Source organism: Zalophus californianus, chromosome 5 (assembly GCF_009762305.2).
Source record: "Zalophus californianus isolate mZalCal1 chromosome 5, mZalCal1.pri.v2, whole genome shotgun sequence".
Classification (NCBI taxonomy): Eukaryota; Metazoa; Chordata; class Mammalia; order Carnivora; family Otariidae; genus Zalophus; species Zalophus californianus.
The window spans coordinates 46982098-47005624 of record NC_045599.1 but is presented as its reverse complement, the minus strand read 5'-3'; the positions used below and the strand labels follow the sequence as shown (position 1 = coordinate 47005624).

The following is a 23527-nucleotide window of genomic DNA, read 5'->3' as shown; positions in this document are numbered from 1 at the left end:
TTCTTTAGAAGTTCAGAAAAATGTTATTTAGTTGGGAGAAAAAACAGCACACTATTACAGTATAAGTAATAAATTCATTCTTCATTGATTCATTAAACTTACTGTGGACCTACTAAGGTGTTAAGCATGGTGCTAAGAACAAAAGTTGGTTAATACTCGGTGTATTAACCATGCCTCCTTATTTTCTGTATGCTGATGGTGTGACAGATGGGGACTTAATGACCCTGGACAGACTGCCCTTTCCAGGGCTACCCAATTCAGAGAGATAGTAAATGACTGCCTTCCTGCATAAATTACACATGCAAACCAACTGATCCACAGCCCATACCCAACTACCTCTTTCATGAAGCTCTAACACTCAGAGCCACTATCCCCCTGCCCTACTCACCATAGGGCCAGGTAACAGACAACTTGCAACAGTGCCTACACCCTACAGCCTACTGAAATTATTTAAACTAGCCAATCCTAAACCTCCTTACCCTTGCTTTCCCATTCCTTCCCAAGGAAACCACAATAAAGGCTCATGCCCACATTGTCCCCTTACTCCTTCCGTCTCCAGACTAACCCTGGTGTTTCCTTTTGGTTCTGTGTGATGAGGCACGCATCCTCCTCTTAGGAACTGTGAATGACAAAATATCTTTCAATGGCAACTGTCCCCTGATCTGAGGGCCTCATCATATCTGAACAATAATAAAACCTCAATTTTAAAGCCCTCAGGACCAACTAATGATGCATCCCTATTTAGTAATGTCTACTGAACAAATATATGAATAAATAAGCAAAGACTGAAGGCTGGCAACAAGGAGGCAAGCAAACACTAGATCAAAATTTAAAGACCTGAATGCTAGCATTTCCAGTATGTTACCCATTGGGCAGCAGCAAAATGGATTAGAATTAACTTCCCCACAAGACAATGAGTAGATTATCTTTAACAGTATTGTTAGACGGAAACCAACAATTGTACAATTCATCACAGAGAATAAAACTGACTCTAACTTGAAGGCCCTGTCTTTCGAGGATGCATGTTCTACTCTCCACCCTTACTACTCTCAAGCCCTTGCTCTAATGCCTTGAGCTGGGGGCGGAGGGTGTGGTGAGAGAATGAAGACTACAAGAGTACATGCTTCCTTCTGGAAGTGATGAAAATATTCTAAAATCAACTGTGGTGATGGCTGTATAACTCTGCGAATATTCTAAATACTACTGAGTTGTACACTTTATGTGGATGAAATGTATGGTCTATGAATTACATCTCAATAAAGCTGTTACCACACATGATGTTTCTAAGGCATTTTTCTTGTGAAAGACTAAAGAAATTGAGAACCAATTTTTACTGTAGAAAAGCTACTAAAATCTGTGGTCAAATGTTTACAGATAAAAGAAAATATTATAAAATACTAATGAATACATGACCTAGAAGTAAAAAAATGCCTCCTATTTTAAGGGATGAAAATGAAAGTCTATCATGTTTTTTTTTTTAATTTTAATTTTTTAAGTAATCTCTACATCCAATGTGGGGCTCAAACTAACGACCCTCAGATCAAGAGTCACATGCCTTCTGAGCCAGCCAGGTACCCCAAAAGTCTATCATGTTAAATACTCATTTAAAAATGGTCAGTTTAAACCAAGCATAACTCAGGTAAAACAACATGTCTACATTTTAAAAATTATAAACTGCCTTTTATTTAACTACGTTTAAACTATACCAAAACACTACTCTTTGGAACCTGTTATCTTGATAGGACTAGTCTAACGTTCTAAAAGTTGTAAAATGATTTATCTCAGAAATTTCTTAAATAATAATAAATTTCCAAGTGTGGATATTACATATGCTAATTTTGAGATAAACAAGCATTATGGAGAGGTACCAACTGTCCAATCCAAGCAGGTTTGGTAATTCTGATACTCCAGGAATTTATTATAAAGGCAATTTCTCCCAGAATGCAAGCTGTCATATCTAAAAACCATGCTGCTTTGACAGGCTCTTTTTTAATTATTCAACTAGCTTATGTTAAATATTCCCCATCAGTGGCATCCTTAAATTTAAAAATAAAAGTCAAAGTCTAAGTTCTCACAACACTTGCTCTCTAAGAATACTTATTCACATCTGAAATTCTTAGAACTGCATTCTAAAAACTTCTTTGAAGTTGGAGGATGAATTGGTATTTTAGAGGAGAGAGTCAAAGTAAAGTTTAATTATTCTCATTCTCATCTCCAAATCGTAGTTTTGTTTAATCTATGCCTTTGGAGGAAAACATGAAGAGACGTATATAATAAATAATGTTATGGTCATATAAAAATCAGCTGAAGAAACTATTCTTCCCTCTATGTTTAAATACAGATCCTAAAAAGGGAGAATATTCAAACCTGGAATAATTCCAGCTAAAGAGAGAAAAAGTAAAACAAAAAGGACAAAAGACAGTTGCACTGAACAAGTTAAAAAAAAAAAACAAACACTGCACTATGTTAAGAAGGTGGGCAACAAGATATAACAAGAATGTGCATAGCAGATATCAACAAAATCATGAATCCTTAAGTTGGTGATAATTCAGAATACTGTAAAACATCAAGCACAAAATGACATTCCTTAGAACATATGCGGTTAACACGCATTTTAAAAATAAATTAATGAATAGGTGTACAGATATTCAATATACCTGAAAATGTACTGAATTAAAAATGAGTGCATGTACACATAGTGACTTAGGCTTTCAGAACTCTGTACTGCAGTAAATGGATGAAGAGGTGAGAAAGGAAGAAAGGGATGAAAGAGAGACAACTAACCTCATCTATCCAGTCAGTCTGACCTTACATACGTAAACTCATGTAATCTTTACAACGGTCTCATCAGAACATCCATACATTTTAAAAACAAGGAAACTTAGGCACAATAACACCTGTAACACAGTCATCGTCATCAGCAAGTCACCAGTGGCAATGGGATTTCAGAGTGGTTCTGAAGTCTAGAGTTTTTATCAAATTTCTGAACAGAACTAGAGGAGAGTTTAATAGTTTCTCAAATGGTCATTGTTTACAGCAGTGATTCTAAACTGGAGGTAAGAAGTTCTACTGGCATCTACAGGCCAAAGGGCAGAGGTGCTGCCAAGTATCCTACAAGGCGCAAGATAGTTCTCCAAAACAAATAACCATCTGGGGGCATCTGGGTCGCTCAAGCAAGTAAGTGTCCGACTGCTGATATCAGCGAAGATCGTGATCTCAGGGTCCTGAGATCAAGCCCCTTGTCGGGCTCCCTCCACACTGGGCACGGAGCCTGTTAAGATTCTCTCTCTCCCTCTGCTCCTCTCCCGGCCCCATCTCTAAAAAAAGAAAAACCAAAAAGGGGCGCCTGGGTGGCTCAGTCAGTTGAGTGTCCAACTCCTGACTTCAGCTCAGGTCATGATCTCCGGGTCCTGGGATCAAGCCCCATGTGGGGCTTCCTGCTCAGCAGGGAGTCTGCCTGAGGATTCTCTCCCTCTCTCCCCAGTAAATCTTAAAAAAAAAAAAAAAAAACCCCAACCCCAAATAATCATCTGGCCCAAAATATCACTAGTACTATAGTTGAGAAACCATGCTTTAGAATGGTGTATTTCTGCTTGAAAATCTGTTATAATAAAAGAAGAAAATAACATTCCCCAATTTAGATGATTAAAAAAATCACCATCAACATTATTCACTAGACCTGCTTATTTCAGGCAAGGAAAATGTTACACTGCAATGTCTAAAAGAAACACAGGAACAGAAAATTACTATTACATGGGAGATTAACCAGGTATTATTACTGGGGGCGCAGAAAGGGGAAAATTTTCCCAAACTCCAACAACTACGTAGTTTAAGTAGAGGAAAAGTAATAAAAGAAAACAATAAAACTGCTGACCTAAATTTCCACTAGACAGTGTGAATATAAATCTCTGTAAGTTCTATCATGGGCCAATGACGATGTGGCAAACTTACACAGCAATTCAGTTTTTTGCTTCTTTTGCAGATCATTACATTTTCTGTATCTATCAATGTTTCTTTAGTCACTAATCTGACTATAAAGTTAAATAATTATTCTTCAAAATTCTATTACTACATTATTCAGGACTTTCGTGGTATCCTTAAAATGACATGAATTCATTAGTGCCCAAAAGATTTTCCAATACTTCCTTCATTTTAAAAACAAGATCCGCTCTTCGTATCACAACTATCTTCTCTCAACTTTGCAATTTGAAATCTTAATATTTAAGAGAACTCCAAGTCTTTAATTAAAGTTCTGCCCCTCAATTTAGACAGAATGACGTGAGCCCCCCCGCCGCACTCCCGTCTATTCCTGACTTAAAGAAACACTGTATTTTCCTTAGAGAAGCCAACTATTTTGGCCACTTATATATAAAAAGTATTTTTTGAACACACACATATAAAATTAAATATTAAAGCAAAACAGTTGTCTCATAAAAATTGTAAAATACGCTTTAGATACAATTAGATATCCTTCTTCATCTAATGTGTGTCATTTCTAATTTACCCAGTATTTTCAGTACTTTACATTAAAGAAAATCCTAAGATGCTTTTCTAACCTTAATATTTTTTTTCCATTCATTAATTTATTCCACAAATGTTTACATAGTGCTGGCTACTGCCAAAGACCACGTTTTTTAACATTTCCATTTTAAAGGCCTGAATAATCTCAAGTCACTATTTATCCATGAAGAAAAGGAAACAGCAATAAAATACAGGTAGCTAAAATTTGGTTTTCAAAAATTAATAAAATGCCACTCGATTTCACAGTGAGGAAAAATATATTGATCTTGTGCATGTCCACCTCAGAAAGGGTACCACCTGGTAGTTAAAAAGAGCAAACCCTGGCATCCAGTTGCCCCAGGTCAAAATATGCCCTATGTCATGCCACATGCCACACACTAGGCAAGTTAGTTTACATTTTTAAGTTATTTCTTTGCTCTATAAAAAGAAAATAATCATGCCTATACCTCAGGACTATATTAAAAACTGAATGAGATATAAATGCCAAACATGTAGCAAAATATAAAGACATACAGTACGTGCTCAGTCATTACTATCTATTATTATGGTGTTAGGACAAAACAATTACCTATGTGTTTAATTCAAACTATTATACTAGAAATAAATAATACCTACATTTTTAACAAGGATTTCTAAAGCTAACTGGATTTATTTCACTAATTTATCATTAGGATTGATGTGTTTGAAAGTTCCCTAAGACAAAATGATCTAGTTTACCCTTCTCTACAAAATCAAGTCTTAAGACCTGCTTTTATGCCTTTAAACTTAAAAGTACAAAAAAAAAAGCAGATAATGCAAAACTCCCAAAGACAGGGGTAAAAATAAAGAATAGATATTCGCATATAACATCCAAAGCGAAGCATTTTGCATTTGCTTTACGGAAATAAGAATTTTAACAAAGTCTGTAAACTATAATAAAACGACTTCATCGATGTAATGAGAAAAAAGTACTTGCAAGTTTTTTTGGAGATAATCCAAAATAAAAAACCAACAAATTATGTAACATTCTTTTGAATTACTAGAAGGACACTTTTTATGAAGTGCTACTGACATATTATTACATATTCATCTTATATTTAAAAAGGACCTAAAATAAGTCTAGTAAAATCTGATTACAAAAAAATGAGAATTCAGACAAAAATTAAATTATTAAATGAATATGACCAAGTTGAACTGCAGTGCCTACGACCCCCATTCACATCTTTTTAGATCCAGACTAACACCCGCCCCAGCATTATCTACTTACAAAATGAGCGCACATATACATAAAATACTGCCCAGCAACATGCAGCAATACTAATGGCCAAAAAGGGTGATAATATTTTGATGCTTTAAAGAAACAAATTCTTAAAAAACATTTCCTCACCTATTATCAGATGGCAGAAGAGAAAGCAAAGCCAAAGCTGAAAGTTTTCTTCTTTCAGGCTGCGTAATGTTGTCCATGCGATCAACCCACATTTCAATCATATTTCCCAAAAGCTGGTCCATCTGAAAAAAGAGCAAGAGACATCTCAAAATATATGAAATGCTATTTACTTGTGGATAAGTACTGTTAAAGTCTAAAAGCTCATAAGGCATGGTTAAAGTTCAATTCCAACAAACCACAAAATTGAAATACAAGAAATTGCGGCAAGGCTTGAGCTGGAAAGGAATAATTTGAGCAAAACCAGAAAATGACTCTAATTAACCTTGGGAGCCAATTTATTCTGAGAGCTAGAGACTGTTCAAAACCAGTATGCAGCTGATGAGTGATTTTAGTAATTTCATTTAATAAATCACCAATCCAATACATTCTTCCAAGTACACTAAAAAAGTACATGCATTTTTCAAAACTGTCAACTTGTACTTAGGTTATAGTTATTTCATTGGATGATTAGATATTTAAATGTTAAGGTGTAATTTGCTGGACTGATTTGTTGCTACTTTCAGAGGAAAGAGCAGGTTACAACCTCAACGTACATAATTTAAAAAAAAAATAAGTCAGTTTCTAGGACATTATATACTATATTAAAAAAAATGAACATAAGGGGTGCCTGGGTGGCTCAGTCGGTTAAGTGTCTACCTTCAGCTCAGGTCATGATCTCAGGGTCCTGAGATTGAGCCCCACATCTGGCTCCCTGCTCAGCGGGAGGTCTGCTTCTCCCTCCTCCTCTGCTTGCACACTCTCATTCATGCTCCCTCTCTCAAATAAATAAATAAAATCTTTATAAAAAAAAGAAAAAGAAATCAACATAATACAGAAGTAGAAAGTGTGCTGGTTAATTGTACTTATCATGTTAGCTAGGCTAAGGTGTCCAGTTTTATGGGCAAATACTAGTCAAATACTAGTCTAGATGCTGCTGTGAAAGCATTTTGTCGATATGATTAACATGTACCAAGAGTTGATTTTAAAGAAAAGAGATTACCGTAGATAATGTGGGTTGGGCTTCAATCAGGTGAATTTTGCCTTATGATCAAAAATTAAGGTTTCCCAGAAAAGAAGAAATCCTGCCTCAAGACTGTAACACAGAAATCCCGTTTGAGTTTCCAGGCTCCGCTAAAAAATTAGAACTTGCCAGTCCCCATAATAATTTGTGCCAATTCCTTAAAATCACTCCCTCCCTGCTTCCCCCCAACCATTCTCTCGTATCTCTCATATTCTTTCTCTCTCTCTTCTTTGTGTGTGCATGTAATGTGTGTAGATGCACACACACCCAATAGATTCTATTTTTTCTGGAGAACCTTGACTGATACATTTAGAATCTAGAAAGTAAAACACAACCAACTGTACTGATCATATAGACTGAAAGTGAATCTCAGGGTTTGCCTCATAAACACTTGTTCACTTACAGCACCTTTCAAAAAATGCATTTAATATCAAAATCTCTACCTCATGGATTTTGGTAACTTAAAATCAATCTTAAGTTCCCACACTCTTCTACTTTTATGCCTCTACATATTTTCCAAGAAATAATTCAACATTTTTTAAAAGTAATAAAACAGTCAAGGACAGGTGCCTGGGTAGCTCAGCTGGTTAAGCACCCCACTCTTGATTTTTGCTCAGGTCATGATCTCAGGGTCATGGGACTGAGCTCCACGACAGGACGGGCTTCACACTCAGTGGGGAGTCCGCTTCTCTCCCTCTTCCTCTGCCCCTCCCCCTGCTCCCACATGCACTCTCTCTATATAAAATAAATAAGTAAATAAATCTTAAAAAACACAAAAATAAACAGTGAAGGGAACACTTATTAGTTCAAGACAGTTATTTATACTTGAGCTCTGCAAACTGTGTGCTGCATCCTAAGATGCCACAATGAACTCAAAGAATATTTACAATTATTCAGAGAAACACAGAAATATTGGTCAGATACTGCAAAAAATGTTCCTTGTGATGACTTCCTATCTTTACAAAGTACTACCCAGAAATCCAGGTAAAACAAAAAGTGAAGGTGGAGGAGTCCAAACTGATTCTGAAGTTAGAGAATCTGAGTCGCGCTCAATAGGCACATATATTCCATTAGTGAGTATTTGTGAATATTTAAGAATGAAATAAAGATATTCTTTCTTTAGACTTTTGTGTATTATTTTTCAATAACTACTAAGTTATTAGGACAAAAATACGTACTAAACTGTCTGGACCCAACCACTTAATAGAAGGAACTATTAGATATTTTTATTTCTTTTGGCCTATGAGCACTGTGAAAATATTACAAACACACTAAGGGAACCATGAAACACTACCATTCAGTAACTTCTGATATATACCACGAGTCTTCAATACACATATAATTTGGAAACAAATGGTAGAGATGTTCTCCAGATTTACTGCAATTATTATCTAGTAAGCAAGATTTTAAAAACCATTACCCATTATAAAAGCAAGTATCAAGATATCATTAAAATGTAATATATTCAACTAAAGCTACGATAATGTACCTGGTTGGAATAAAGATTCAACAGCATAGGCAGGTATCTCTATTGTCTGTTTTTATTTATAACTTATTTATTTCCTTCATTATAAAAATACTTAATAACATCACAGAACAGTGAATTTGTGGGGACTTTAAACAAGCAATTAGAACACAGGGATCAGCAAGCCTTTTGTGTAAAGGGACAGTTAAGTAGATATTTAAGGCTTTGTGCACCATATGTTCTCAGATGCTACTATTCAACTTCCAACATCAGTCATAAACAACATGCAAAAAATGGACACGGATGTGTCCCAGTACAAAATTTTGGATAACTTTCGTGTATCAGGAAACCTTATTGTTTTTTCAACCAATAAGAAACATAAAAACCATTCTTTATTCACAGACTTGAAAAAACAAGAAGCAGACTGGATCTGGCCCATAGGCCATACGTAGGCTGCTGACCCTGGGGAGCACATGAACAGAGCCAGAACAAGGATAAAACAAAAAAAGGCGTGTAAGCTGCAAAATGTAAGGAGGTGCTCATTCTCAGCAACTCACCTGTCTCACCCAAACCTGGCCCTGATAAGTACATAGTTCCCAATACCACAATAACACCTAGAAAGACCTAACTAAAACTTGGGAGACTAAGCCAAAGTCATCCAGAGGAGTTGAGCTTTAAGGTAAAATAGAACAAGATGAGGAATCAAGTTCAAGAAGGTGAGAGATTGGTAGGGAGTGTTTGTGGGACAGGGAATGAAAAGCTTGTATGCAAGGCCTCTGGAGCAAGAGGAAGACAGGTGCTCTCCAGGAACTGAAAAACATTCTGTGCAGTGAATGCCTGATCAATGAGCTCCAGAAGCGGCTAAAGGAGTCACGAACCAGATTACGGTAGGTGTTTGTAGGCAAACCTACATTAGAGAGGTTAGACTTATTCCTCGATCTAAAAGAAATCTCAGAACTGAGGAGGTATGCAACAAGGAAGTGATAAAATCCTATGTATATAATTAGAAAACTCAACATGGTTGTTCTGAAGTAAACGTTCAGTAAAGTCTGAAAATTCTAAACAGGACAAATGGAACAAATCTTTTGTACAAAGATAAACCGGTAATATTACCCAAATTACTCATCTACATTTTTATTACATCTTTATAATTATTTACCCTGGAAGCATATAGACATTATGAAAACAATCTTAGTGCTGAAAATATGCATTTGCTGGACCCCCCGAAACTCCACTGCAATGAAAGTAAAGAAATATAAAAAGCAAAGGAATAATCCCATAGGGTCTATAAAGAAGAGAAACTACACTGGGTAAAGATGGCAACAGTGTTTGGAGGATGGCAGGTGGACAAAAGAATGTTAAGTGACTGGGCAGAAGAGAAAAGCCTGAAACGAAGCTGCCTGCCAGGGGAATGACAATCTAAGATAAGCAGCTTTGGTTCTCAGAACCCTGCAATCCCCAGGCCACGAAGAAGGCAGACGTGAGGCACAGAGCTCCAAAACAGGAAAACTGAGAATCTGTATAAGAACAACTAGAAGCTTATAGATCCCTTTTCCCACTCCCACATAAAATCAGATGATTTAAATGAAAATATAGATCCGGAATGGTGAGACACCCTCATTGGAAAAGCCCTTGTCCCTACCCTGAGTTCCACAATGGTTGTTCATACCCCGCAGGAGAAAAAGGGAAAAAAGGGCCTACAAATACTTCGATTTTCGAGTAAATTTCCCTACAACAAACTATGATTCTTCAATACCCCAAGGCTCTAAGCTCTCAATTAGGTGATCAGTCTAACAAGTTTTCATTATTCATTCAATATAAACAAGCAACTGTCAAACACTCCGAATAACAAGTGCTTCGAGGACAAACCCTTCTACCGGTGACTGCTGCAATGAGTCCAGCTCCTCTCCCAAAGACACAGAATCACTCTTAATTTAACTTGGCTTACTCTACTATCTCATACTGTTTTCACGTGTTGAAAAGAGAATTCTTTCTCCAAGATCCCTGCTTCCTTCAAAGCTCTCTAGATTTACTGGGACTCATTTTCCTCGCCCTATTTAATTCTTGCATATATTTTTGATGTTCTTCAGAACTGTGCTCACAGTCAGAAGTAGCCAGTTGAACTAGAATACTATTTTATTCACTTTCATCTCCCTCATCTCTACACTCAAACATGATGGCTTGACGTCAGTTTTGTCAAATTCTCTGAGGAAAAAAAAAATGTCCTCTTCATAATGAAAAATGAAAAGAGAAAAGATAAGAAGTATTGTTCCATGAAAAGCCCGTGCTCTAAAGACAGGATCGGAAATAAGTCTGAACCAATGATAACAGCCCTTTCCTCAATCTTTCACACTGCCAGTGGGTTCCAACAGTACCAGCAGTAGCCACGGTTCATTATTTCTCTCTAATATGAAATTAAGCCCAGTCGAGGCGGCCTATGCATGGTACTGATGATCGTATATTATGAATATATTTAAAAGCACTGACCCATTCACTTAAAAATTGTTGAGGGTAAATTTTATGTTTTATGTATTTTATCACACACACACAAAAAAAACCTGGAAAAAACGTAACATAGTAGATACCTTTTCTCTTCCCACAGCATACTGAACATATCTCTGACATAACACTCATACAATTATTGTGAAATTGCCCATTCAAGTACTCTTTTCCCTGAAGGCTACTCTAAGCTTGTCAAAACAAGTGTCCCCAGTGTACAGTGTAAAGTGCCTGTTCCAGGACGGACAGGAGGTAGCACAGTGTGGTCACTGAGATATCAGGCTCTGAAGTTAGGTTGCTGGAGTATATAAAGCAACTCCATCATTTACTAGCTGTGTGAAATTGAGCAAGTCAGTAAATCTCTATAAGCCTCAGATTTCTCATACGTGAGATGGAAATTAAAATACTATTATGTTAAAGGGCTGTTGCGAGAATTTAATACATGACATTTATATTGTTGTTAAATATACCGTTATTAAAATCACTCCACAAATTTTGAACTCAACTGAATAAACTCACTTAACTGTTTAATATTAGCCCATTGCAGTTAAATTTAATAAAGGTAATGAAAAACCTTACCTCTATCCATCTAAACAAAGGCTAGGATTTCTAATTAGATTATATTCAAATCTAATTCTAAAAAAATTATGTACATTCTTATTCTAGATTTCCTTGAAGTGGAAACAGTTTTGTTTCACAAAACGAAAGATTTTACAAACTGCCTCCATTCTAAAGACATCACTCAAGTACTTTCAACTTTCCACATCTTACAAATCTGAAAAGATTAAGGACTTAATACATAAAAACTGTATTTTAATATAATGTATATAGTCTCAAGTAACATCTCACTCAAGAACCTATTCTATACTTACCCTGGTGGTTGGTTTTAGTTATAGTATTTTTTCAATAAGCCTTTGCTGAAAAAGTCACTTCCCATAATAATTATGATGGAAACTCATCACATGACACTAAGAACAAGCTCAATAAAGGAATGGAACAAAGATTGTAAATAATTATATGTAAAGTATTTGTTTCCTTTTAAGTGTGAGTAAACAAAAAATTGCAACCATAAACAAAACAAAATTCCATCCTACAGTTAAGCAGAATAAAGCTGGCTATTATGAAAGAGAACAAATGTAAATTTCAATTGTTATTCAGAGATTCTTTTTTCTTTCTTCTTCAAAATCATGGGTACAATGTAAGTTATTAAAGTTCTAAAATACAAAATTTTAAATACAAGAGTTTTAAATTATTTTTTCCCCAATTATTTTCAATCCTTATTCGAAAAGACTTTCTTCAATTTAAGTAAATTGATTCTTACCTCCTGATTAAATTTATGTGCCATCTCATTAAGAAGTGAAGAAAAAAAACTAGTATTTTGTAGCAGGACTCGACCCATAACTCCAAGGTATGTTGACATCACGACAGGATACCTCTGTACAATCAAAATACAGCACACATAAAATTATATCAAGGTATGAGTATAAACATGACTATGAACAATCATAGACATGGTAACAGTCAACAGGGATATAAAATAATACTCTCCGGGGCGCCTGGGTGGCTCAGTCGGTTAAGCGGTTGCCTTCGGCTCAGGTCATGATCCCAGGGTCCCGGGATCAAGCCCCGCATCAGGCTCCCTGCTCATCGGAAAGCCTGCTTCTCCCTCTCCCTGCCACTCTGCCTACTTGTGCTTTCTATCTCTCTGTCAAATAAATAAATAAAATCTTTAAAAAATAAATAAATAAATAAAAATAAAATAATATTCTCCTTCAAAATCACTTTAGGATATACTGCCAATATTACCTGAGTTATAAGTAACTTTCTAATTATATGTCATACAAGGTAAGATACATATAATGTAGATTTTAAAGACAGAGGAACACAGAATATTTACCAACGGCTTATTTATTTATTTATATTACTGTAAATACTCGTATAATACATGGTTACGTGGATTCACTTAAAGAGACTGACTTAGAAAATAACCGGTATTTTCATATATTCAACACGTACTACAACCAGCACTGTTCTTTCCCATTACTCTGCTTCAAATCTTTGTGGATGAATACATGCATGCGAGAGACTATTAAAAAAAAAAGAAGAAGAAGCTATAGTTTCTGGAGAAAGAAAATGCCAAGCTATATAACTACCCTGAAAATTACTTAATTTACTTCAAAACAACCCTAATAATAAGAAAAGCTTTCTTTTTATATCTAACAACAAAGAAGAAATAATTTTCCAATGAAGAATGAAAATAAAAGTAGAACCCTAGAGTCCATTACTATCCTTAGAAGCTTAAGGAAAATCTTACCTCTCCTTCTATAATACCTCTGAAAACACAGGGTAGAATCGGTTGAAACATCTGTGGACCTAATACTGGGTTCACTTTAAGGGCATTTTCCACAACCTAAAAACCAGAAAGAATCACTGGTAACACTAAATAATCCAAGTCACTGCTTCATGTAAAACACTGGTAAAGAAAACAATGTATTAAATATCACACACTAAATCGCAGAATACACACAAATACACGAGGTAGTCAATATTCTGGCATTAGATACACTTTTACAAGATAATCCATTAAAAATGGATTTGATATAAAATTTGATATGAAGTGTATAATACATATAGCTATACATCTCACACAGAATTATAATTAATCACATCCTAATAACAGGTACCATGTTGTCATTATTACATTTACATTTTAAACAAATAACCCTTACAAAATGGTACACTAATAGAGTCAGCAAAAGGCATTTCAAAAGTGTTGGCTTTTTTGGGGGCATCTGGGTGACTCAGATGGTTAAGCGTCTGCCTTCAGCTCAGGTCATGAGCTGATCCCAGGGTCCTGGGATCAAGTTCTGCGTTGGGCTCCCTGCTCCTTGGGGAGCCTGCTTCTCCCTCTGCCTCTCTCTCTCTCGCTCGCTTGCTCACTCTCCGTCTGTCTCTCATGAATAAATAAATAAAACCTTAAAAAAAAAGTGTTGGCTTTTTTGTAATAAGGAAACAGTATGGTGGAGGCACAACAAGAGACACAAGGATCAGTGGAAGGGAATAGAGAGCCCAGAAATAAACCCACGATTCTATAGTCAATCAACCAACAAAGAAGGCAAAAATATGCAATGAGAAAAAGACAGTCTCTTCAACAAATGGTGTTTGGAAACCTCAAGGGCTACATGCAATAGAATGAAACCAGATCCCTTTCTTACACCATACACAAAAACACCCTCAAAATGGATTAAAGACCTAAATGTGATTCCCAAAACCATAAAATTCCTAGAAGACAACGTAGACAGTAATCTCTTAGACATCAGCCGCAGAAACATTTTTCGAGATATGTCCCCTTTGGGCGAGGGAAACAAAAGCAAAATTCAACTATTGGAACTACATGAAAATAAAAAGCTTTTGCACAGCAAAGGAAACCATCAACAACAACAAAAAGACAATCCAACTAATGGAAGAAGATATTCGCAAATAATGTATCTGACAAGGGGTTAATATCTAAAATACATAAAGAACTTATACAACTCAACATAAAAATCAAAATCAAAACAGAACAAATAATCCTTTAAAAAATGAGCAAATGACATCAACAGATATTTTTCCAAAGAAGACATACATATATCCAACAGACACATGAAAAGATGCTCAACATCACGCATCATCAGGGAAATACAAACTGAAGTCATAATGAGATATCATCTCCCACCCATCAGAATGGTTAAAATCAACAACACAAGAAACAAGTGTTGGCAAGGATGTAGAGAAAAAGGAATCCTCGTGCACTGTCAGTAGGAAAACAAGTTGGTGCAACCACTGTGGAAACCAGTATAGAGGGTCCTCAAAAGCTTAAAAATACAAGTACCATAAGATCCAGTAATCCCATTACTGGCTATTTACCCAAAGAAAATCAAAACATTAATTCGAAAAGATATGTGCACCCTTATATTTATTGCAGCATTATTTACAGAAGCCAAGATATGGAAGAAACCCAAGTGTCTACCTATAGATGAAAAGATAAAGAACATGTGGTGTACACACACACACACACACACACACACACACACACACACACAAATAGAATATTACTCAGCCATAAGAAAGAATGAAATCTTGCCATTTGCAACAACGTAGATGGATCTAAAGGGTATAATGCCAAATGACATAAGTCAGAGAAAGACAAATAACATATGATTTCACTCATGTGTGGAATTTAAAAAACAAAACAAATAAAGAAAAAAAGAGACAAACCAAGTCACATAGTCTTAAAAACAGAGAACTGGTGGTTACCAGAAGGGAGGTGGGAGGTAGGTGGGAGGTGGGAGGTGGTGTGACATAGGTGAAAGGGATTTTTTTTTTAAAGATTTTATTTATTCATTTGAGACAGATAGATACAGAGGGAGAGAGAACATGAGCACGGGAGAGGCAGAGGGAGAGGAAGAGCAGGCTCCCTGCCGAGCTAGGAGCCAGACACGGGGCTTGATTCCAGGGCCCTGGGATCATGACCCAAGCCAAAGGCAGACACTTAATCATCTGAGCCACTTATTGTGTTGAGAACTGAGTATGTACAGAACTGTTGAATCATTATATTGTACACCCAGAACTAATAGTATACTGTGTGTTAATTATTTAAAAAAAAAGGGGGGGATGGCTTTTAAGAGAGAAAAGGTAAGTTAGAAAAAATATACTCACTATCCAAAAATCAATCTACCTGTAAGTTTATCAATAAATTAGACAAAAAACAGCTTGTTGCATATATATTGCTTGTATATTGGGAAATAATCTTATTTCATTTATAATATAATTATATAGGTTATCAATCATGAGCTGATTGTCACAGGTGAAAACTCTGAAGGATAAGTGAGAGTGCTTCCCTTTATCCTAACAATGACGGCATGAAATTCAAGCACAGTGAGATTTTTTTTGTTTATTTTTGTTTTATTTTTTAGGAAGATAGGAAGGCAGTAGTCAGGAAGCAGCAATGAGGACAAAGAAGGAATCTTCCATGCTTCCAGCCCCACTGTTAAGAGGGAAGGAATGAAAACAGACACCATATGAGAGGGTTATGAGCAAGTACTAATCTCAAGGCAGAGCCAAGTTGCCTTTAAAACTTGTAGCAATGTTTCTCCAGGGTGATTATTGACATTCTGAGTCGGACAAGGATTTATTGTTCAGGAATACTCCATGCATCAAAGGGCTTTTAGCATCTCTGGTCTCTGTTCATTATGTGCCAAGAGCATGCTCCAAACATGATCACCATCAAATACACCTCCATGCATTTTGAAACATTCTCAAGGTAGGCAAATAGTACCCATGGATGACAGCATTCTCTAATTTTGAGCAAGAGGTAAAGGGAATGTCTAAAGAAAAGTTAAAAAATACAAAAACTTTTACAGTGGGCCAAGTATTATGCTATCTACTAAAAGATAAGAGGATAAAAAGTTATCACAGTTTCTGATTAAAAGCAACAGGAAATGAAATTCAGAAAATAATTAAATCTGACCTCAGTAAAGCTTATTAAAAAAAAAACAGATTTGGAATAAAGATGGGAAAGATGTAGATAAGCTAGTAAACTGAATCGCAGAAGTTCATGTCATCACAAAGTCTCTATTTTAGGTATGAATGGAAAATAAAGCCATCTGCTGAAGGCTAGATGCATATTTAACTTCATTCCCTCCTGATACCCTACTATAATTACAGTATAGGGATTTTAAAGGGAAGGGGAATCATTAAAAGGACCAAGGGATGAGAGATGAATACTGGAAGGTATAAAGAAGAAATTCAAAAGTGACTGATCAGGTCACAGAGAGCTAAAACCTAAGGATGCAATGGATAGGGTGGAGAAGCAACTTAATTTATGGCATCTCTGTCTTCTCCCTACGTTTCATCAAAACCCACAGAAATTAGGACCTCCTCTGGAAATGAGGGAAAGGAAAAAGCTAAAAATAAGACTGATTAAAAGTCTACTTAAGAAACAGGGTGGCAGTTATTCCCAAATCTTCGTATTTGGGCAATTGACCATCTCTCTCCACGGGAGAAGATAGGGTATTATCCTTAAAGGGTCTAAAAGAGTTTCCAGATTAAACGGGCCCAGTAGTGCCCAGTACAATCAACTAAAATAAACCTACATCGGGGCGCCTGGGTGGCTCAGTCGCTAAGCATCTGCCTTCAGCTCAGGTCATGATCCCAGGGTCCTGGGATCAAGCCCCGCATTGGGCTCCCCGCTCGGCAGGGAGCCTGCTTCTCCCTTTCCCACTCCCCCTGCTTGTGTTCCCTCTCTCACTGTGTCTCTCTCTGTCAAATAAATAAAATCTTCAAAAAAAAATAAAATAAAATAAACCTACATCAAGGCACATCACTGTAAAATTTCAAGACACTAGGAACAAGAAGAAGCTACAAGCCTGGAGAGGAGAAAGAAGACAGGAGAGTCAGCACGGCTCTGGAAAAGACTTGGACAAGTAATGTAAAATAATAAAATACCCAATGGGTCGATGTGTCTGAACATACTGAGCAAAAACACTACTGGCAAACAATGTAGTGCATATAAGAAAATAACACTTAAAAAAATTATTATTTTTTTTTTTTAAGATTATTTATTTATTTATTTGACAGAGAGAGACACAGCGAGAGAAGGAACACAAGCAGGGGGAGAGGCAGAGGGAGAAGCAGGCTCCCCGCTGAGCGGGGAGCCCGATGCGGGACTCGATCCCAGGACCCTGGGATCATGACCTGAGCCGAAGGCAAACGCCCAACCACTGAGCCACCCAGGTGCCCCACACTTAAAAAAATTATTAACGCCTAAGATTAAATGCTTGTAGAGAAAAGGAGAAGCAATCACATATTTATATCATTATGACTGTCAGAATATAAATTCACCTACATGTATATCATTCAATACAAACCAGCTGGCAGATGCATTTTCTTTATATGTAAAGATACAGTTATTACTGCATAAAAGATCCACAAATATATCAGGGCTAAAATGGAATCTTTGTATTCAAAAAGGTTAGGAACCATAGCTAGAGAAGACGAAATTATTTCTGAAAAATTATGTAGGAAAATGCTATTATTAGACTTGGAGGCAGGAGTAGTGAAACAGAATCAAAAGAAAATTCAGAGAGTAGAACTGGTAAGACCAACTGAACAGTTAACCAGAGGTGAAGAAGTTGTAATTAGTCCTAGTTTATATGTTTGGCCAATGGATACAACTGTGGTCCCGTTAGTAATAATGAGGTTTTGTTGTGGTGTTTGTTGTGGTTTATCAATTAAATAATAAAATCCAGTTTCTGAGATTCCAAATAAAATGTACTGGTTTAGCTATAGCAATGCTTACACAAAAACAGTGTTAAATGTTATCAGGTGGCCAATATTTAATTCAAGTCCTTATATCCTATCAATGAACTCCTGCTGGCATATCTACAAATTGGCTTAATCTGTAACTTACGTTAAATGACACAAATTATTTTAATGTATACTTGCATGATAAATGATTTGCGCTGAATTTTTAAATCAAGTATTACTAGGTACAATTAAGAAACAATGGTATCCTTCTTTCACATCAAAGGAAAAAGGAGAAGCAAAAAGATTTTTTTTCCTAGTAAAGTTGTAAGGGTGGTGTTATACATTGTATGAATTTGGAAATTTTCTTAAAATTTTTTTAAAAGACTGTGCTACTATTCTGGAAAGAAAGAATTAAATACAACTAATTTTATTTTATTTATTTTTTTGACTTTACAGTTCTATTTTTTTGATTATGTTATGTTAGTCACCACACATTACATCATTAGTTTTTGATGTAGTGTCCCATGATTCATTGTTTGTGCATAACACCCAGTGCTCCACGCAGAACGTGCCCTCTTTAATACCCATCACCAGGCTAACCCATCCCCCCACCCCCCCCAGAACCCTCAGTTTGTTTCTCAGAGTCCAGAGTCTCTCATGGTTCGTCTCCCCCTCCTATTCCCCCCCTTCATATCTTCTTTTTTTTTAACATATAACGTATTATTTGTTTAAAGGGCCAGCTAAGATATATAATTCTTGATAAAAAATAAAGCTCTATCATTCTGTAAATAGCCTGCTTAATATTGAAGTTTTAACTAATGTATTCTTTTTATTTTTAAATGAACACTTATTTAGAAGAAATGGCCAAAAGATGAGGTAGAATAACTTGTTTTTTCTTACAGCCCAAAATCTTAACAACCAAATAAATTATTTGGCCTCCAAGTACAGTAGCCTATTCTGCCCCGAAGGGAGATTATATAATTAGACAACTATTTAATTATACAGTTAGGTAAAAATAGCCAACACTTAATATTACCTGATTACATGGTAGGCATTGTTATCAGTGCCTTATACGTGTAAGCTCCTGGGATCCTCACCTCAACCCTAGGATACAAGTGAAGTTTTCATCCCCATCTTAGTGCTGGAAGGTGAGGGGCAGAGACGAGGCTGCTCACTGCACCGGGCCGTGAAGCAGCAGAGCCAATACTTGAACGCAGGCAGTTTCGCTTCGGTCCACAGTCTTACCTCCTGCGCTCTACTGCTCTACTGACTCTGATTACGTGATTTTGCAAGACTATAATCAACAATAAATACTAAAAAAAAAGTAAACATTCTCCTTAGGACATATCCTTAAAAACTGATTTCACTTTGCCAATGAATTTCACAATGCCCATTTCATATGGCTCCGAACAACTGGTCTTTCAGTAGTTACTAAAAAGAAGTACAAAAGCAGGAGGAAAAAAAACCACTTTCAATTCAAACTTTTTCTCAGAGGTGTTTAAACATAAACAACAACCTCTTTTCTTAACACTCAGAATATATACATTAAAATTTAACAGAAGATTTCAGATAATGCATACTTACAAATTATTAAAATTTCATGTGGCACAATCCCTTATATAACAAATGAGAGAATTTAAGCCCAGAATATACATAAGAACTGTGTAAGTAGCAGAGCTGGATGTGCAAACCAAAGCGCAGGTCAAGAGGAGAATAACACTGGAAATGGGCAGTTAGTATGCTTCAATTGGCATTTCTACTGGATGTAGGCATATTCGCTGTGCAATCCTTAACATAAGAATTACAGAATCCCCTCGCTTCCACACCACTTACATTGTATGCATTCAGAGGAAGGAGAATACATAATTTAAGTTAGGATAATGGAAAAGCCAGAGGAGAAACACACGCGCACGCACACACACACACAAATCTATAAAGACAGCATCAAAATGACATGGCAATTTCCTCTCAAATTTCTATCACTCCCACATAGCCAGTCACTTTTTCCTCGGTTAGAATTAAGGCCAAAGTGTTGACGCCTTGTTATCTCTTCTACTTCCAGAAAAGGAATTACCACCAAGGCAAAAGATGAAGCTAAGATTACATAAGACAGATGGGGTCCTCAGTAAAATCATATATTGCCACTACATCAGTTTGGTAAGGGCATAAATGCATTAAAAATTCACAAGAGCATTTCTGTAAACATGTCCAATGTTACTTGTAATCTCTGCAGCTTAGAGAATACTGTGAAAATAGTGGGGGTGAGGATTGATAGACACATGGCAGTAGACCAGGCCTCAACCATCCAGGGTGGTCTCTACAAGCCACAGATTTCTATAACTACTCCTTCAAAGACCACATGCTTCTTTCGTAACTGGGGCTTACATTCTCATGCTTTAACCCCTACACTAAAAAAGAAACTAAAGAATCTATGAAACTAAAATCAGCGTTTTATCATATTTTACTGTATGTGCCCTATTTTTAGTTTACAACATTATCTTGGTTTAAAGTTTCTACTGTGATTTCAAATACAGAAAAGCAAAAAACGGACAGTATGGTGAGGTAATGGGTTTGATAAATGGACTTGCTGGGAAAAATCAGAATTAACCAAAGTTCTTATTTCAACTCCTGTTAAAAACCTTTCCGTATTGTAAGAATTGTCTTAAAGCCTAAAGACACTGTTCTAATATGTAAGTGAATCAAGAATCTTAAGTACCATCTTTAACATCAGTAATGCAGAATTCATTTAAGAATGAATACTGAGATGAGTAATATTCATGCCCCCAACCTGTGAAAAGTACAAATAGTCTCATCATCTTGCAATGTACCTCTGCCTCAAGAGTGGCAGTCATCAGGCAGCTCTAACCTTGTCTCCTTTGTAACTGAAAACACCAAGGTCACACACCAGTTTCCTACACTTCTCACCAAACATGATTATCTACAGCTTCAATCACTGCCATTTTTTGCCAACTCTCTCAGAAAACAAACTCCTGCTCCCCTTTCAAGCTAATCTTTCCACAAATGCTCTTGATCCGAAATCCCAATCCCTTGTATCATCTAGAGCCATCCTCCCTTCTACTGGGTCACTTTCATTTACAAAACCTACTCCAATCAAGTCCTCCATAGTTCATCCCCACACACAAAAACCATCTTTTCACTTTTTAACAGTAAATGCTTGTTATGGGTTGAACTGTGTCTTCCAAAAAGATATGTTGAAGTCCTAATCCCAGATACCCGTACATGTGGCTGGAAACAGCGTTTTTGCAAATGTAATTGGGTTAAGATGGTATTTTTAGCATAGGCCTCTAATCCATTAGGACTGGTACTCTTATTAGAAGAGAAAGCAGAGACACAAGGAGAACGTCATGTAACAAAGGAAAGCAGAGACTGAAATGATACATACACAAGCCAAGGAAGCCAAAGCTTGCTGGCCATCACCACAAGCTAAGACAAAGGCATGGAACAAACTTTCCCCAGAGTCTTCAGAGAGAGCATGGCCCTGCCAACACCTTGCTTTCAGACTTTCCAGTATCTAGTATCCTGTGAGAAAGATAATTACTATAAATTCTATAAATTAATTTCTGTTGTTTTAAGCCACCTGGGTTGTGGTACTTTGTTATGGCAGCCCTAGGAAACATACAAACTCTTTAATTATAGGTGCCTCCCTGTCCGATCACTTTATAACTGAAAACTGAATACAAATACCAAGGGTTGGCAAACTATGTCCATGCCATAATTCTATAAATAAAGCATTAATGAAATACAGTCACAATATCATCTATAACTGCTTTCAATTCTACAACAGCAGATACAAATAGTGGAGACAAAGACTGTATGGCCCACAAAGCCTAAAACATTTACTACCTGGTCCTTTCCAGAAAAAGTTTGCTGACCTATAACCTATACAGTGAATAAATAATGACCAAAGATACCAAATGCAACCAATTTGAAAGTCGAATTAACAAGCATTGTAACACAGATATCTGGAGTTTTATTTGTGCGTGTGCACAATAAATATCTGAAGAACAACACATTAAATATTGTAACGCTTAAATAAGTTCAAACCAATGACTACTCTTATTAGATGTATAGCAGCTATCACAGTGGTTAATACAAAAGAAGACTCTACCGTATGCACAAACTTTTACCCACTTAGTCCCCCAAATATACTGTGGATTACTATGACAATTATTGTGATTAGTTTCATACAGCTGACCCTTGAACAAGGGTTTGAATTGCACAGGTCCACATATATGCAGATTTTTTTCAATATAGTACAGTACTAGATATGCATTTTCTCATGAGTTTTTTTTTTTCATTTTATCTCATGATTTTCTTAACATTTTCTTTTCTCTAGCTTACTTTCTTATAAGAATACAGTATATAATACATATAACTTAAAAGATAGGTGTTAATTGACTGTTTATGTTATCTTTAAGATTTCAGTCAACAGCCGGGTATTAGTTTAGTTTATGAGGAGTCAGAAGTTAAACCTGGATTTTCAATGTGCAGAGGGTCTCCAACTCTAACCTTTGTGTTGTTCAAGGTCAGTTATACATTTCTTACAATGAACCTCTTTGGGCAAAGGCTTTTTAATTTCGCTGGGAGGAAATCATATAGTTTTTAGGATCTAAAGAAATGCCATCATTCTCATACGATAAATGCAACTTTGTTATGATAATTAACACTTCACCTAACCATCTTGCATATCTAACCATATCTGACTTAGAACACAGCTAAGAAATCAGGGAAGTAGGGGAGTGCAGGAAGGGTTAACAGCTACATCTTCTTGCAAAGTACAAACATAAAGCACTTATGTGTATACATATAAATATATATTTCATATAAATTTATAAATATACTTGTTTATAAATATATATTTAATTAATACTATATCTTTAATACATAAATATATACAACTCAGAGCCTGTTCTTATTCTACACAATGATATACAATATATAAAGATAATATATATCCTTAATCTACAAAGATATAATGCATAAACATTAACTCAGAGCTTATTTTTTAAAGTTTTTTTTTAATTGAGGTATAACTGACACATAACATTATATTATTTTCAGGTATACAACATAATGATTTTATATGATTTATGGCTCTAAATCATACTCAATCTATACAAGTTTCATAGTATAACTATGTTGCCAACACAAATTAAAAGTTCCAAATTATAATAAAATTTCTTCCCCAAAGTAGGCTAACCAACTGGAGCAGTGAGAAGTATCACATGTCACCAGCCTTTGGACAATTCATAAACATTTTTAAAGCCTTGCTTAAAAGTGAGGTCTCAGGATGGAGTGGGGAGATGCA

General features: G+C 36.0%; 1 protein-coding gene across 8 annotated transcripts in view; it reads right to left on the bottom strand.

The window, feature by feature from the left end:
- Nucleotides 1–23527, bottom strand: part of IPO11 (importin 11) — a 194424-nt gene that overhangs the window by 63587 nt on the left and 107310 nt on the right. For all 8 annotated transcript variants that reach the window (XM_027605740.2, XM_027605743.2, XM_027605744.2 and 5 more), the window contains 3 exons: nucleotides 13226–13321; nucleotides 12233–12346; nucleotides 5888–6009 (listed from right to left, as the gene is read on the bottom strand). In XM_027605740.2, coding sequence (XP_027461541.2) covers nucleotides 5888–6009; nucleotides 12233–12346; nucleotides 13226–13321 — 332 coding nt within the window. The remainder of the gene's footprint in view (nucleotides 1–5887; nucleotides 6010–12232; nucleotides 12347–13225; nucleotides 13322–23527) is intronic.